Here is an 18,458-nt window from a genome sequence, read left to right as displayed (position 1 = left end):
GAGTGCGAGAACTGCGCTTTCAAGTGTTAATTTGAAAAATAAAATGTTGGCATGCCGTATGCTGCAACTGATGGGGTATTATGGGAAAGTGTAGGCTGGCAAGGCCCTGTCAAGTCTAGGAATGAAGAGAAAAAGTGCAATAAAACACAGTTGAGTGTAGTGATGCCTTCAATTACGTGAACTTCTCTTGCGTGAAATACTTTTTATTTGGGTAATAGCGGAATCTAGGATGGTGAAATAATTTCAGCAGTCAGCGAGCTGCAGCTTAAAGAAAAGCATATTTTTGTGTCTCTGCGGCATTAAAAACGGGACAGTTTTATTCAATAAACACAGGAAACCTTTCCTTAGAAAGCACAGGACTTCTACTTTCTCTAATTAATACATGGTTACTCGCAAACATTTTCAATGGGGTCAAAAAGTTCATCTGTGGTGTGAGCGAAGGCCGCATTGATGTCAGCATGGTGGCGGCCGGGGGTGGCGGTGTAAAGTGAGCCTTGAGGAAGCAACACATGTACATCTAGTGGTTGAATTGCACCTGGCACCATCCCCAGCTTCCGCACTTCACCAAACTGTGTGATCCTTGGAATGGGTTTATTTCCCTTTGCCTATTGGCACTGTTGTCAGGGTGGGGGAAGGGGAAGACATAAATGCTTCTACATTTATGTTTAAAAACCGACACTTTAAAAAAACATCACAATTCACTTTTATAATCTTAGGTACTAAGGTGAAACGTTTCTGAAGCTTTACGAAATACACTTTTTTGAATTTTGAAGGGACTTTATCATAGTTTTGCGTTTGTTACATATGTATTTAAAAATGAAGAAGTGCTCTTTAACAGGGGAGTAGCTTCGGGAGGGGGCAGGAGGGGGTTTGGGGTGTTACACCTTCCTAATAAATGTATTTTCTTATAAATAGTTGCGTACAGGTGCTTTCAGTTGGGTATCATGCGATGCCAGATTTCACCAAGGATGTTCACGTACACACAAAACCGCACACACTGTGGTGCATATTACCAAGCAATAGCGATAATTATCGCTATTGCTTGGTTAGAGACAAAAATTTACCGCTGAGCTGCGGCGATTTTTAGCGCAGATAAACCTTATCGCAAATGCGATAAAAATCGGCCGCAATGCATGAATATCACTGAAAAGTCAGCGATATTCATGCATTACCGAGCTAATGCTCTTAGCCATGTTATCCACCTCCCATTGGATAACATGGCTAAGAACTGCTCAGGGCAGGTGTTAGCTTTTGGAGATATTCGCGCTTAGCGCGAATATCTCCAAAAGTTGGTAATAGGAGATAGCGATGTTAGCGACTGTTTCCAGTCGCTAACATCTTGGCACACCCACTTTGCATGTCATTAGTGATAAATATCACTGACATGCAAAGTGGGGCCCAAGATGGTCGCTATCTCCTACTAGCTGTCGCTAACTGGTGTTAGCGACAGCTAGGTAATAGGGAGATCATTTTATCTCCGCTTTCTTGGCTTTTAAAGCCAAAAAAGCGGAGATAAACCCCCTTGATAATATGCCCCAATTGTGTTTTCTCTCTTAATGCCCCTACCAATCCACATTCCTCTCCCTTTCCACTGCCCCTTAGGCCCCTCTCATGCACCCTGTTTATCCTTTAATATATTGAAACATTATATGTCAGCCTAACCGTCGGAAAATCTGGAGCTCAGCCCCTCTCTCACAACCCCCCACCACCACCACCACTCTTACTGCCCAAGCTACGGTCCTGCTCTTAAAGTTAAGTGGTGCAGGGCAGCTCCTGGGATTTTGTTTTTTATACTTCAGTTCGACGGTCAATAAATGCTTGCTACTTGTTTAATATCTTTATGCGTATTAGTGCTTTGTTAAGTAAAAAGCAGCCCGGTGGTGCTGTTCAACCAGGGACAGCATGAGCCGTACTTTGAGTATCACTGCTCTAATAGATTGTTCTCCGGTGCTTTTTTGTGTGCAGGACCTCTTCTTTAAACATATACACGTGGCCATTTATTTTGATTCTCTCTGCATCACAATTGCTTGTATTATTTTTCTTAAATATAAATGATATATAACGATTAGGAAGTGAATAGGAATTTATGTCCTGCCACATTTCGTGCTCTACACTAAATAAGTATCTCAAGTGGTTTCACAATTGAAAATTAGAGCTACTGACCCCATTGTAAAAATGTCACTGACAAAATTTATATATCTTGCACCAATGACAACATCGCTGTGCCTCAATGGAGATGTGGAAGCAAATGGTGTTCACATGCACAGTGGGCACTACTGAATTCAGCAGAACTTAGGGGCTGATTAAAATGTTTGCGGTCCTGGAGCCCCACTCCAGGATCCCCAAACAAGTAGTCACACCGCTCGCCAGATTAGGAGTTTTCTCCTGGTCTGGAGGGCGGTCCTTTGGGATTCTCACAACGGTGCCTACTAAAAAGGCCCCGCAATGGGAACGCCAAAGTCCGACCCTGCACTGCATGGACTGCAAAGTCCAAGCCATGCAGAAAAAGGGGGTGCATGCAGACAGGGGGGCACACCATGTGCCCCCCACCCACCCTGCATGCATCCCATGGCCCTGAGGCAACAGGGGGCCCTGTAGGGCCCCCTAAGTTTCCTCACAGCCACAGTATTAATAGTGGGCTTACCGCCATTTAAAGTGAGGCGGTCAGGAAACTCCTAATAGGCTCGGCGGTGCCGCAGCGGCCCCACCAAGCATATTCAGGCCTCTGACCGCCACACCACCACCACAGAATCCATGATCCCCGGCGGATGCAGCGGTCCTGTGGCGTTCCCACCACTGTATTCATAATACAGCAGGTGAACTACCAGCCTGCAGTCCATAAAGTAGAACGGAAGTCGCAAATGCTTTCTTGGCAGTAAACCGGAAGCACAACAAATGGTAGCATTAGAGGCTTATAAGAACAACAGCTTTCACTCAAAATAAAAACAAATAAAACTAAGGGAACACAAACAAGTTAGGGGAAAGAAAGCAGTCTTTTGCGGACTCGAATTGCTCTCAATTTGTTACACAACAGGCAGATGCAATCTGAGATATAGTATGAAAACCTTACAGTACCTTCAAGGTTCACAGCCAAAGGTTGAAACTGCTTGTCTAAAACCACCAGTGAGCATGTCGCATCGAAGCCAAGCCCTCTAACCTGTCCGGGGTTTATCCCCTCCACTACTTTCTGTAAAAGAAAATAACATAATTATCTTTGATCAATCTAAATTAGTTTAGGCAATTGTCATGAAAAGCATGTACTCAATGTACAGAGTAAAAACAAGTCGATCCATACACATTTAAATGATAAGGGTAATTTTAAACGAAGACATTAAATGAGCTCAGCTAACTGCCATTTCAAAATATGTCATATTAATGAAACGATTGACAGTTGCATTTGACTTATAGATGACATTTAAGTGAGCAGTGAGCAGCTCACTTAGAAAAATAGGTAGTCCCACTGAATATTTTTTCCTGATAATTGCACTTGGCAAATACATTTCTTATTGTTGTCTTCTATATCCACGATATATCAGCATACCTGATGATAAATGTTAATATTTCATTAAATTTACATCTGGCATATTACAAAACTGAAAACTCCATGATTACCCATGGATTCTCTTCTCAACAATACAGACATCCGCCTGCCACTCTAACAGAGATGGTGACCGCCCGACAGTGTCAGGGGTCCCACAGGCCAATTTACAATGCGATCGCCACCATGGCAGTTGCATTGTACAGGTTTTCCATTGCAGCGGGTGCTGCTGGCTGTAGCACCCGCCGCAATGTAAGAAAGGGATGTGTAACACAGTGCCTGTCACTAGGTACAGGGATCTGTTGGTGGGACACCCAAAGAAAGGGGCCCGGGGTAAAGGTGGGCCCGCCACGATCCCCTAATGTCCATCCTCACCAGACTTTCCATGGCTGGTGAAACTCCTTGGAAAGGCTGGCAAGGAGGGACCATCCTGATCCCTACGGCGTGCCTGGTAGGCACCGGCACCATTGTAGAGATTGGGAGGCCTGCCTGCATACCACCGCCATTAAAATCTGGCGGGCGAAAAAGCTGCTTAAGATGGTGGGGAGACCGCCACCGACAGTGGCGGTCTCCCCGCCATCCTATCAGCCCCTTACTCTCCAGTCTATTTAGATCAATGTTAGCAAATATCTCTACTCCGATAACACTCTATGTTTAAGTGTATCCCACCACAATGAACAATTTCAGCTGGAGGACAACCCTTTCTAAGGAGCTAGTTTCATTCAATTCAAGTAAAACTCTAATGAAGTAATGAGTAATTTGGATTGTTCCACTGATTATCACTTACCAAAGATGGAGGAGCTACACATAAAAGGATGGCCCCCTTTAACACAGTAAATCCAAAAAACCCAGGTGTCCATAATGAGTGGTAGATACAGATAAACAGCTTCCATTCTATTCTATTCAGTACATCTATTTCTTCACCTCATAGGATACCGCCTTTTGAGAAAAAACAGAAGACCTGTATTTTTTTCTCCCAGCAAAGCTTTGCTACGATATCCTGTACAGATCTCTGCTACTGTAGCGCCTCTAGGCTCTGTTAATTTATGCAGGACAAAAAAATATATTTACCATTACATATTCCAAATAGGAACAACGGGGGATTGATTTACACAGGGTGCTGTGTAAAAATGTAAAATGGTCAGAAATGGCACACTATGAACTCCTATCTTGAGCACAATCTTTGGATACATGGTTCTAACTTACTAAAACATTAAAAGGATACCTGTTAAATATTATACCCAGCAGTCTCCACCTAAACTGAGCACTCTCTTTCAAACGCTTGCATCATCGATAACACATTATAAGAATCAATCTACCTATACATATGTTATTGGGAAAAGCACAGCTACTTATAAAATGCTTGAGAGGCTCCCAAAACTAGTGCTAGGGGCGGTTCATCCATATTGATGTGGGGGCATTGACCCCTTGACCTCCCCCCACTGCATCACAGCAGTTCATTGGGACGACCTAAGGCTGTGCATGTCAGGTTGGCTGCTGTTTTCACTGTAGCCAGCCTGACATGTGCAGTTCAGGCTTCTGAAATCAACAGCTGAGAAGCAGAGGCACAGACCTGCGCTTGTCCTTGTCTGCTCCAGCCAATCCTAGCACTGCTCTTATGCTGTTTGGCCTTGTAAGCAGCAAGAGAGAGCAGTGCTTAGATTGGCTTGGATACTATTATCAAGCGAGGAAGTGTCATATACTCAGCGCTAGCATGCAGGAATACTCAGGACACGGATTGTGTGTGTGAAGGTACTTCTTTATTTCGGTATCTCGGCAGTCCCTCAGGGCACGTCTGTCCTCGTCCTACTGTATATTCTTTTTCCTGTCCCTCGACAGGAAGTGGTGTCCAGTGACCTGGTCACCACCCTGTGACCCACAGGGTCCTAGCGTCCGTCTGTCGTGGTCATCACATCTCCCCCTTTGTCACAACAAATACTTTCCCCATGCACAAGTCCTGGCGCTAATCTCCACACTGTGGAAAGCTTGTGAGACAGTGCAAGAGAGAGAGAGAGAGAGAGAGAGAGAGAGAGAGATAGAGAGAGTCTCTACATTTCTTCTATCAGTCTCTTTGTCTTTTTGCACTCTCTTCTTGGTCTTTGTTCTCCGCTCTGTTCTGGTCCTCTACCTTCTTCTTTGTGTGTTGTCACTTCTCCGTTTGTTCCTTGCTCTCTTTCTTCCACTTCCGGTGTCGTTATTGCTCTTTCTCCTTCTTCCATTTTGAACTCCTTGAAGTGTGAGCTGTTTCTTGTTATCTTCCGATGGTCTGAGACCGCGGTCACCATTGACCCGTTTACTCCAGTCACTACCAGCGGATCTTTTGAAAAAGGGCTGTCTGATTTTCTTTGCTGTGTTTGCTTCACTATTACTAAGTCTCCTTCCTTTAGTTGGTGTTCAGCGGCATGTCTCTTTTTGTCAGCATATTCTTTCATTTTCTTTTTCTCTTTGTTGTCTCTTTCTGCGATCTCTTGTCTGTTGGTGTCTGCTATTGCTTCTCTCTGTGGTAGCCTTGTTTTGCTTGTTCTTCCTAACACCAGTTCTGCTGGACATCTGCCCGTGGTGCTGTGAGGGGTGTTCCTATAATCTCGTAGTACCTGACACAGCGCTTGTCCAATGGAGATCTGTGTCAATTTTGCTCGCTGGATGGCTCTTTTGATGGTCCCCATAAATCGTTATGCCATTCCATTGGCTTGTGGCCATACTGGAGTTATTTTCCTGTGTTTGATCCCCAGGTAGTCCACGAACCTGCGGAATTCTTCTCCTGAAAATGGAGGACCATTGTCTGTTTTCAGTGTTTGTGGTGAGCCCCAGGCGGCAAATATGTCGTCCAGCACTGGTAAGGTGGCATTTGCCGATGTCGATGACACTTCCCTCACTATTGGGAATCTCGAAAATTCGTCAATGATTACCAGCAGGTATTTTCCAGTCTCCAGTGGCCATTAGAAGTCTGCCGCTAGTTCAGTCCATACTGCCACTGGCAGTTCCGACATCCTTAACGGTGTGGGCTTACTGGATGATCCAGTTACTTGACAGGTGTGACATTGTGACACTTCTTCCTCCACCATGCTGTCTAGTCCTGGGAACCACACTCTTTCTCTCAACATCTTCTTTGTCGCTACTATTCCTCCATGTGATTCATGTGCTATCTTGATTGTTCTCTTCCTTAGTCGATGTGGTATTACAATCCTTGAACCTCTCATCAGGACTCCGTTCTCTGTCTCCGACAATTCTTCGCCTATCTTTTTGAACGCCAACAGTTCTTCTTTGTCAACTCCTTCTTCTGTGACGGTGTTGCTATTGATGTGTCTCCATCTCTGTAGCCTCACTATCGTTCCTATTGCTTTCATTGTCGGGTCTCTTTTTGTCTCTCGCTCCAGTTCTTCACTTGTTATTGACGCTGGAGTGTTTTGTTTCACGATGAAGTTTAGGTATTCTTCTGCCATTGTGGTACCACCATTCCGATACGGGAGCGGGTGTCGCGACATGTAGTCGGCTGGGTTTTGGTCTTTGCCGTCACTGACGCTCTTATCTCTTCAAACGCTTTTGTGCACTCTGTGGTCCATTCGAATGGGTGTCCTTGTTTTGTCAGTTCTCTCAATGGTGTGCTCACCGTTGCGAAGTCTTTTATGTACCTCGCGCAGTAGCTGGCAAGGCCAAGAAACGAGCGCACGTCAGCGACGTCTTTTGGTTCACTCGTTTTTTCGAGCGTATCTATCTTGCTCCTGTCCGGCCTCATTCCTTTTCGTGAGAATATGTGTCCAAAAAACACTAGTTCTTCTCTTCCCAGCTCGCATTTCTTCTCGTTTACTGTCAGGCCCACCTCTACTAACCGTGAGCATACTTCCCTCAGTGCCGTGTCATGTTCTCCGTCTGACTTACCAAAGATCAGAATGTCATCACTGTAGTTTAGACTGTTCGTTATCGGTCTTATTATCTGCCTGATCGTTTCTTGGAATATTTCTGCTGCTGAAGATATTCCAAAGCTCAGCCTTTTGTAGCGAAACAGTCCGAGGTGCGTTGAGAAGGTCGTTATGTATCTGGATTGCTCATCTAGCTCCAATTGATGATATCCCTTGCACAGGTCTAGTTTGGAAAATTTTCTCATTCCTGTCAGGCAGCTTATCATGTCGTCCAAATGTGGCCCTGGGTGCCTTTCTCTTTCGATGGCTGTGTTTGGTACTCTCATGTCCACACATATTCTTATCTGCGTAGTGTCTTTCTTTGGTACAGCCACTATTGGGGACACCCATGGCGTTGGTCCTTCTGCGGGCTCAATGATATCCTGTGCCAGCAAGGCCTTTATTTCTTCCTCCACTTGAGGTTGTAGATGTATTGGTACCCTTCGGTGATGCTGTGCAACTGGCCTGACAGCCTCATTTATGTGTAGTGTTATTTGTTTTCCTTTTAGCTTTCCTAGTCCTTCCGTTAGTTTCGGGAATTCCTGTAGTATGCTCTCTTTTTCTGACATGTGATACATCATTTTCAGTAGTCCCATTACTTTTGCTGTTACATTGCTGAGTAGACACGGTGCTGGAATGTCTCCTCGTAACACATGTATTTCTTCTACGACAGTCTTGCCTTTGTGCGTCATTGTGTCCGTGAATTTTCCCATGTTTGTTACAGGATTTTGTGCACCCCATGTAAATACTCTTACACTTGATGGTTGTAGCGGCGGCTTCTTCTTCATCTTGTCATATTCTGTGGCACACATGATGTTGCACGTGGCTCCGCTGTCCAGTACAAATTTTGTTTGATGGGGACCTACTTCAATTGTCACCCAATCCGTCTTTTTTATTGACTTCCTATCTATTAGCCTGATATGTTCCTCTTCATGCCCTTCGTCCGTGGTCATGAGATATAGGCGTTCTACTTTTCTTGTTGTTTCTTCCTCTTCCTCTTCTTCTCCTGATTCCCCCGACGAGCTCCTCTCCGTCGCTTCCATGTGCCGTACATGTTTTGTTGTTGTTGTTCTTGGCTTTCCTGGCCTGCCACGTTCACTTTTGAATTGTCCACCTTGGCACATAGTAGCAAAATGGTTGCTTCTGTTGCATTTTCTGCACGTTTGACCAAATGCTGGGCATGGTCCTCTGTGAGGGAATTCCAGGCCGCACCTGTAGCATTGGTAACTTTGTTTCTTCGCCGCTTGTTCCTTGTGTCCTCCTTTCCAGTTCCCTTTCTTGCCGGTGTCTGCCATTCTATGTATTTGTTCTCCCTTTTGATCCATCTGTTTCGCTTGTATCATCGCTCTTGCTTCTGCCCTCGCAAGATCTAGAATTTTTTCTACAGTGGTCGGTTCTTTTAGTAGCCTTGTGCGAAATTCCGTGTCTCTGCAGCCTTATATCAGTTTGAGGCGAAGTGCCTGTTCGTTGTCGTATTTTTCAAATTCGCAATGTGCTACTAGCTTTCTTAGCCTCGTTGCAAAATCATCCATTGACTCTTCTGGCTGCTGATATGCCATGTGAAAAGAATATCTCTCAAAGTCGACGTTTCTTTGCGGGTCGAACTTGGCCGTCAGACACTTTATTAATTTGTCATAGGTTTCGAATTCACTCTGAGGCAGTGTTATGAGGAGGTCATCCACCTCATCTCCCACTAGGTTCAAGAATAGATCTAATTTTTTTTCATTCACCACATCAGTCGCCTTCATGTATCGTTCAAATTTTATGATCCACTTCTCCCACCGGATGCCCACTTGTGGCTCCGATACAACGAAAGGCACTGGTCTGCGGTATTGTGCACTCTGTGACTTTGTGTCTGGCATTTTCTTTAAACTCTTTTATTTCAAGCTATTTCTATTGATATCTTTGCTCCTTTATTTCTTTCTTTAATATTCTTGTCTTATGGTGACAGTGTTGTCCCTTTTCCCGTCTTTTTGTTGCACAGGACACGATGTTTATTTCTGTAAGTGTTCTTTTTTTTGTATTTTCTTTCCTTTGTTTAGCCTTTATTTCCTATTCCTTTGCTTTGCCTGTGCTTTGTTTCTCCTTTTTCTTGCAATCGGCACGTTTTTTCCTTGTTTTTGACCTTTTCCTGACTTTAAAATGGCCGCCCAACTTTCCTGCTCGCTGATTGGCTCTCGCGCCTGACTCCAAAATGGCCGCCGAGACTCTCGCGAGACTTCTTAGCCAATCCGGGCACTGCCTGACTTCAAAATGGCCGCCGCGCTTATTCTTCGTTTCTATTGGCTCTCCCGCCTGGCTCCAATATGGCCGCCGAGACTCTCGCAAGAGCTCGCGCTGGCTTTTCAGCTCTTCGAACTTCGCGCTCTTGTTGCTGGCGCTTACCGGCAGTGTTGCTTTTTCTTTTGCGGCGGTCGGGGTGGGCTCCCACGTCGCTGCTGATTTCTGGACGGCGCTTCACTCTTCCCTCTTCCTTTTGGCCACAACGCGACCCAGGGTGGGCTCCTGGTTTCAAATCGCGATTTCCGATTTCTGCACGCAGGGACCGGATCCGTCCTTCGTCGCCAGATGTCATATACTCAGCGCTAGCTTTACAGGAATACTCAGGACACGGATCGTGTGTGTGAAGGTACTTTTTTATTTCGGTATCTCGGCAGTCCGTCAGGGCACGTCTGTCCTCGTCCTCGTCCTACTGTATATTCCTTTTCCTGTCCCTCGACAGGAAGTGGTGTCCGGTGACCTGGTCACCACCCTGTGACCCACAGGGTCCTAGCGTCCGTCTGTCGTGGTCATCACAGGAAGCAGGGTGAGGAAGGAGGAACTTCTGGAGTATTTGCAGCTTAGCCCAACATGTGCTATAGAAAATCGTCAAAGGTAATTCAATTTTGATAGGGTTTTATTTAAAGTTTAAGGTGCCCCACCAACTTTAAAATGTAGCAACTACCACTGACTGACGCATAACTTTCCCCTCAGGATCACACATTTTTCGAAAATCTATTGTCAGCCTGTAAAACACAGATTTTTATTGCTAGGCTGCCGCCCTTAACCAGCCTGTGATCATGCAGAATATGAGAGTTTTGCATGAACTTGTTAACGATCTCAGACGTGTGCCACAGGCAGACACATACACTTCTGAAATATCTAAATGTAACAAGAGGTCTCTGTATCGCCCTATTGTAACTGTGTGTGGGAGCTCCTCAGGCAACTTGAGCTTCCCAATGCCATAAACAGTACTTATGATATTATTGTGTATTGCCTTGTTCAGAGTAACCAAAGCAATGCAAAGATGGTCAAACAAGATGGACCAGAACTAAAGTTTTGAAAGCTCAAACTAAAGCAATCCATATATGTATGTAGTGCAATGCACAAAGACAGTATTTTGCATACTTGTGCTTTGTTTTCTTTTTTTTATAGACAACCTGAATGTGACATGGAATCGTCCTTTAAGGATATTCAAAACTCAATCAATTTAGTACACAGGTGGTTGAAACATGTAGGTAATTGGGTTACTGGTCGAGGGGGGTAAATCCCTACTCAAGCAGCAACCACAATTCTTGTCTGGGTGAAGTCCCAAGCAACCCAAAAATAACCTGGGCTCTGGTAGATTGTCACAAAAGCAGTCAGCCTTGACGTTGACGCAATGTGAAAGTATTTATGCAGCACTTCAAACATTAATAAAGTAATATCAGAACACAAAAAAAATCCCACACCAACTTAGAAAAATAGATTGAAATGTAATAAATTATTTGAGACCAAAACAACAAAAATCCAATCAGTAGAATAGTGCAATTTCAGTGAAAGCATTGCCTAATGGTTAAAAGCGCAACTGTAGTCATTTGGTCAGGCCAGACCTGGACAAAGTCACAAGTTCAGGCTGACCATGATGCAGCATAGGCCAGACACAGTGACCAAGTTTGGCCCACAAAACAAAGTGCCTTAAAATCTCGTTATGGAGTGTTGCGAATTCCCGCATTGAGGTTGCGTCGCACATCGGTGGTTCCAATAAGTTGCGGGAGGCCTTGTATTGGGGATGCATCGCACAGCTGCAGTTCCCAGAGAGCTTCAGGTTGCAATGTGAGGTCCTGTGTTGTGGGATGTGTGGCACAGGGGTGGTTCCGATGCAGAGCTGCAAGTAGATGGCTCTGCCAGACACCACAGCTGGGCTGGCAGAGCACATTCAGGGCCTCTTTCAAGGGTCCTGGACTGGGGTGGCACAAGTTGGGAGGCAAGACTCACACCATGCGCTGTGTTCAAGGTAGTTGGAGACACTTCTGTCCCTGTGGCTCCGATCAGAAGTCCAGTTAAGTAGCCCTTAGAGTCACTCTGGTGGTCCTGGGTTCTAGATGCAGGTCCAGTCATTTTCAATCAGGCAGCAGAGTATAAGTCTGTCTTACAGCAGAGCAGCACAGCAGTCCTCCTGAGTTTCCCATAGGTCCAGAGGTGTATTGTAGAGTTGGGTTTGAAGGTCCACTATTTATTCTTGGTGCCAACTTTGAAGTAGGAAAGGGTTTTAGAGACTTGCAACCCCAAAGGTGTTTGGAATTTCCTTCCACTCTACCCTGGCCCCAGCATGTCTGGGGGAACAAAAGTGTAGTGTGAAATGCTTTGTGAGTATGTTGAGGAATAGTCTGCTGATGTGCAAGTGTCAGAGGTGACAGCTCCGTCCCCCTATCAAGTCAGAGATGGTCCATGCCACCAACACTTACTCGCCCTTTGTCTAATTGTCTGGGAGCAATACGCAAAGGCCAACTGCCAGGTCACAGGCTGCTAAATGGTTAGTACAAGAAAATGGCAACTTTCTAAAATTGTCATTTTCAGAATGGTGACTTAAAATGCAACTTTACCATTAAAGAGTGATTTTGAATTACAATTTTTTAGACATTAAACTCAGCATTCCAACTTGGTCCCAACTGAAGGTTGTCAATTATTAAATGTAAAAAGCTAAGCCAATGTTATCCTATGAGAGAGGTATGCCTTGCAGTAGTGAAAAAAAATATTCAAGAGTCTTTATTTATTCATAAAGGTTTATATAGCCCCTACCAGGACATGTAAAACTTGAAAGCAGATGTCCAACTTTTTAAATACAATGCGCCCTGCCCTATGGGCTGTTTAGGGACTACTTTAGGGAGGACTTATAATACTAAAAAGGAAGGTTTAGGCCTGGTAAAAGATGTATTTTGCCAGGTTGAAATGGCAGTTTAAACTGCTCACACAGGCTACAAATGGCAGGCCTGAGACATGTTTTAAAGGCTTAAGTGGGAGGCACCATCAGTACTGCAGGACCACTAGTAGCAGTCAATTTAAAAGCCATTTGGTACATGTACTACCACTTTACTATGGTCTTACAAGTAAATTAAATGTAGCAATTGGGTGTAAGCCAATTTTACCATGTTTTATTGGAAAGAGCACAATCACTTTAACACTGTTTAGCAGTGGTAGCGTGCGGGTTCGGAGAATAGGAGGGTGAATGCAAAAAGTTTGTGTGTGACCCTGCAGAGAGGGCCCAGTCCATCTGAAGATTGCAGATGTTACAGCTCATAACAATGTTGTGGTGTGTGGTAAGAAAGTGTGCCCATCCATACAGAATTAACAATCTAGCAAAGTTCTTCCTGCATAGGCCCCTTACTCTCTGGTGTTTCGCCAGGCTGATAAACTATCTCTCCAGTTTTATCACAGTACTCCAGAGTGCTCAAAGAGTGTGTAAGGGGAGGCTTGTTAGAACTATATTGTCTTGCATTGTCATGTTTACCCAGTTCTAAAACCAGGTATGGTAGGGACGGGTTAGGTTGTGAGCACTCCCAGCCTTCCATGATGGACAGAAGACTCAACCTAGGCATAACTTACATAGGGCAATGCAGGACCTTGGAGAATATGTCATCAACATGTTGCTAATACACCTGGATTATTCGGCAGGTCCAGACCCTATGAAAGAACTCACCTACCTCTAAGTGGCACCTCTGGTAGGCTGTGGAATCTAGTGTGTGCATGTTATTAGATTCTCCCAGGCAAATTAAGTTTGATGCAGGAAATAAACTGGAACAAGCACAGCCAGTAAAAAATAACGAATTCCTGGCATGCCATTTCGGTATCTCTCCATTTCTCATCCTTTAGTTGTCCCAAATCGTCTTCTAAGCAAGCCCACAGGAATGCCAACTGGCAAGGTACATGGACTCTCAAGGAGTGATAGATATTAGATATACATTGCAGCCTAGGGTGGCATTCACTACTTTTACTTCCATGAGATTGAATGTTGGCAGGTAGCAGTATGTGTGTCTGCATCAGTGCAGGTCCCTTGAACAGATCCCAGCACCAGTCTACAAGTTGGGTCCACCCAACAAGCCAGTGATTAACTACTGGCAGTTGAGCCACCCATTAGTATAGGCATGTTAGTTATTCCAAGATTGCCTTCATAACTGATTGAGCACATTTCTCCATTGATCCTGGGTTTGTTACTAACCAAGAGCAACGAAAAAAAGACAGCCTCACTGTATCAAAGAGACGTTTTAGGGATTTCTTGAGTACAGTTCTGGAACACATGGAAGATTCCCTGCAGCGCAATCATCTAGAGCAGGCCTATTCTACCCAAGATGGAAACAGGAAGGCTGTCCCACTTGCATATGCCCTTATGTAAAGCATCAAGTAGGAGGACAATGTTGAGCTCTCAACGTATTTTAGGGTCAGAGGCAATGTACATCACTATGCATCTCAATCCACACATCTGCCCTCACATATGAGATTGTCAGTTCATCGTAATTCCCCCTCACTAGACAGGGAACAAATTCAATTTATCCTAGTAGACTACTAGTCAAATTCCTCGCCATGCACGTCCATAGTGTACATCAACCTCCACCTGGTCTACTTTGAGTAGAGAAGAAAAATGAGCATATCCACAATTAGTGAAAGTCTATTTTCAATTCATGCCTCTCACTGAAGCCCTGCACAAGGCAATCTATCAGTATCCAAATGGCTCCATCACCCAAGAAGAGGAGCACACCACATTTACACACATTTCTGCCAAGGGTTGCTATATATGACTTGAAACTTGGGAAAAGTAAAATTTTGCAAAGGAAGTCCCACCTCAAAGAATTGAAAGCCTTTTTGAAATGTATTAGCATCAGGGCACTTGAATTAGAAAACTAATGTTGTCAGTATTGTTCAGGCAACCATCCAATCATCCTAGTTTCAAGATTAACCAAGATGGTTGTGCCCCGCAAGTCCCTTGGTAGACAGTCTATATAGAGTTGTTCAAAGGGCTTGACAGGCAAGCCATTAGGTCTTGGGGGGATGGGGGGTTTGTCCTAATGCCTGCGACTTAGTCCCTCAGTAATCTCTTCCTCAGATAGAGGAAACTCCAGGGGCTTTTTGTCCATGGCCAACAATGTCCATACCTGTAGGCCCTGGTGCATTCTTTCCCTAAAGTTATTTAGATTGCCCTAGTTTCACCCAGTCTGGCTTAGTTTGCATACTCCTTGGCATGATATTTGTTTTACCAGGCATTTTTCTGCAGGTTCACCGCAGAATTGTGCCTTCTTTGACAAATGCATTTTTGTTAGCTTATAGGACTCTGTGTACTTCTTCCATGCTAACCAGTGGTAAAGTGCTCTCCCTTAAAAACATGGTCAAACTGGCCTCCACCTGATTGGTACATTTAATTTACTTATACATTCCTAATATATGGTACTACATGTGCCCAGGGCCTGTCAATTAAATTCTATAGCTGAGCTGCAGAATTCATTATGCCACCCATTAAAACAGTCCTTTAAAATGGAGACAGCTTTGCTCTGGGGCAACTGGAGAAAAATCAGGTAAGGCTTGCATCAAGGAAGAAGGGCAGCCCTTGTCTTGCTTGCTGACACTGTCAGTCATAATTTACTACTAGGTTGATTAGCAACTTTTGACGTCACAGACTTAGCTTGGGACCTGTAAAAATCCTATTCAACTAATTGAGAACAAGTGGTAAAATTCCATTTGGAATCTCGCAGGAATCCTCATTGAGCCCTACCCTTTTTAATATTTATGTTTCCCCTTTAGCTAATCTGATAAAAAGCTATAGATTGTCCTGTACGTCCTATGCAGACGACACTCAAATTTTCATTTCCATAGGATAAAAATGATGCTGGCACAGGGTTTAAATTTCATGACTGCATGCTGGCTGTCCATGATTGGATGGACAGCAAAGGCCTTAAATTGAAAGCAGGAAAAATAGAAGTCCTACTTTTTGGACCCCCATCAGCCTGGCCAGCTATCACGGATCCTTTCCCTCTTCGAGTGGAAAAAACTCGCAACTTGGGAGTGATTATTGATAATAAATTTAACTTCATAGATCAGGTAAATAAGCTCACTTTATCCACTTTTAATACCCTTAGAACAATTAAAAAGTTTTGCCTTTCATAACTTTCGGATTGCAAAACACATTAGTCTCCTCTCAAATCTTATCTAAAATAGACTATTGTAACAGTATACTTCTGACCACTCACAAATACAATGTTAATAAACTTCAGGTACTGCAAAATATGGCAGCTAGACTTTTGTTAAAAATTCCCGAATTGTGCTCTTTCTCAAGACATAAAAAATTTGCACTGGCTTCTGTTGAATTTGAATTTGAATTTGAATTTTAAACAATTTGTAGAGCGCACATTCACTAGGCAGTTTCTTGGCGCTATAGGATTTCAGAACTGGGGAGGATGTCAGGGGCTATAGGTTAAAAGCTTGCTGGAACAGAAAGGTCTTAAGGACTTTACGAAACTCAGTGTAGGAGGGGGAGGATCTGACGGAGGGGGAAGGGAGTTCCAGAAGTTGGGCGCAAGTACCGAAAATTTCTGGCCGCCAGATTGTTTTTTCTTGAACCGGGGGAGAACTAACAAGGATTTGGTAGAGGAGCGTAAGTCTCTGGCAGGACTAAAGTTGGTGATAGCAGAGTTAATGAAGGCAGGGGCAGTGCCCGCCCGGGCTTGGAAAGTAAGACAGCCAAGTTTGAAGAGGGCTCTTTGTTTAATTGGTAGCCAGTGCAGGGCCATGAGAAGGGGGGAAGAGTGATGATATTTCGCCATGCACCAGGCGGGCTCCCTGGTTCTGCACCAGCTGAAGACGTTGAAGTGCATAAGCGGGGGCACCGTTATAAATGATGTTCCCGTAGTCGATCTTGGATAAGACCATGGCCATTACAATCAGTTTAAGTGCAGAGGGAGAGAAAAACCGGGATACTTTCCTAATAATACGTAAAGTATAAAAACAAGAAGAGACAACAGAACTGATGTGGGTGTGAAGTGTCAGGTGGTGATTGAGTGTAATGCCAAGGGTCTTAACTGAGTGAGAAGGGGTGGGAGGAAGACCAAAAGAAGAGGGCCAAAAGGAAGGCGACCAGGGGTTGCCACTGCCTTCAGTCAGAGTCAGCTCTGTTTTATCCGGGTTGAGTTTAAGATGGTTAGCGTTCATCCAACCCCGGATAAACAGCAAGACGGACTGGAAGCTGGTGGTACCTATTGAAGAGGAGGAAAAATTAAAAATGAGTTGGAGGTCATCAGCATAGTTGTAGACTGTGACCTCCATTTGTTGAAGTGCAAAAATAAGAGGAAAGATATAGAGGTGAAAGAAAAGGGGGGAGAGAGAAGAGCCCTGGGGGACACCACATTTCACCCTGCTAGGCGGGCCGAAAATTCGGCAAGGTGGACCGCCTGAGTACGGCCATCCAGGAAGGAACCTATCCAGGTTAGAACCTGCTCCCCTATGCCCGCCGCCTTGACACAGGACAGAAGAATGGAGTGGTCTACTGTGTCAAAAGCGGCGGACAGATCCAGGAGGACCAGGGCCTGGGGGATGTTAGTATCGAGGCCCTCCCTGAGATGGTCCATGACTGAAATGACCACCTTCTCAGTAGAATGGCGGGGGCAGAAGCCCGCCTGGCAGGGAGAGAGGTAGTTGCTGTTCTCTATAAAGGAGCTGAGCACCTGGGTGACGTGGGACTCTGCTACCTTTCCCAGATAAGGGAGAAGGGATATAGGACGGTAATTTGCCGGGGAAGAAGGGTCAGCCCCTGATTTTTTTAATATAGGAAGGATTCTGGCGGTCTTAAAGGAGGCCGGAACAGTGCCAGAGATAAAGAAATTATTCAGGAGAGTGAGGACGGGGATGGGCATGCAGAGAAAAACTGACGGAGAATGCGTGCCGGGCCAATGTCAAGTGGGGAGCCTGACTTGACACAACTGAGTAGAAGGAGCAAGGATTCTCTAGTGAGAGGAGGAATGAGAGTGAGGGAGCGGTTGTTATCGGGGGGTTGGGGGAGTGAAGGTGGGGGGGGGATGTAGGCTTTAATGAGGGCTATCTTTTCAATAAAAAACTCGCTAAGCGAGTCGCATAAGGCCTGGGAGGGGCGAGTATTTGGTAGAGTTCTGTCCGATGATGCCAGCTTGTGGACGGTGGAAAAAATCTCACGAGGCTGGCTTTCTGCAGCTAAGATGCATTCAGAGAAGTATTCGGTCTTGGCTGTCAGAATAGCTACTTTGTATTCATTGAGTACGGTGATAAAGTGTTGTCTGCGTATGGGGCAGTATGCTCTTCTCCAGGCTCGTTCAGACTGCCTTAGCTCTAATTTCTTGGCTTTGAGGCCAGGGTTGAACCACTTGTTGGCATTGTGGGTGCGGTTGATGGTGATCCGCTTCAGGGGGGCCACTGGGTCGCAGGCTTTGGTGAGCCAACGATCTAAGGTGGTAGCCTGGGAGTGAGGATCCGTGCCCGAAAGATCTGGGCAGGTGGCAATTAGCGAGTTACAAAGAGAAGGGAGATCGACTTTATGCCAATTTCTAGCCCAGGTGTTTTTGGGGGGAGAAAGAGATGTTTTATGGCTCAAATCCAGGGAAAAAGCAAGCAAGGAATGATCCGACCAGGGACAGGGCGAGATAGTAGGGGTGGAAATTGGAATGTTAAGAGTCCAGATATGATCAAGAATATGGCCTGGATGTGAGTGGGGCCATGAACGTGCTGAGTAAAGTTAAGGCTGAGGAGCAATTGAGTGAAGTCTTTAG

The 18,458-nt window shown here is 45.0% G+C and overlaps 1 protein-coding gene across 1 annotated transcript in view; it reads right to left on the bottom strand.

Moving 5' to 3' along the window:
• FGGY (FGGY carbohydrate kinase domain containing) overlaps positions 1 to 18,458 on the bottom strand; it is a 1,923,203-nt gene that overhangs the window by 1,703,622 nt on the left and 201,123 nt on the right. The window contains exon 3 of the mRNA XM_086953024.1: positions 3,076 to 3,187. Within this exon, the coding sequence (XP_086809150.1) occupies positions 3,076 to 3,187 (112 nt within the window). The remainder of the gene's footprint in view (positions 1 to 3,075; positions 3,188 to 18,458) is intronic.

The sequence above is a fragment of the Lissotriton vulgaris genome, chromosome 1_1, assembly GCF_964263255.1.
Source record: "Lissotriton vulgaris chromosome 1_1, aLisVul1.2, whole genome shotgun sequence".
NCBI lineage: Eukaryota > Metazoa > Chordata > Amphibia > Caudata > Salamandridae > Lissotriton > Lissotriton vulgaris.
Note: the sequence above shows the minus strand (reverse complement) of the source record. Positions and strands in the feature narration are given on the sequence as shown.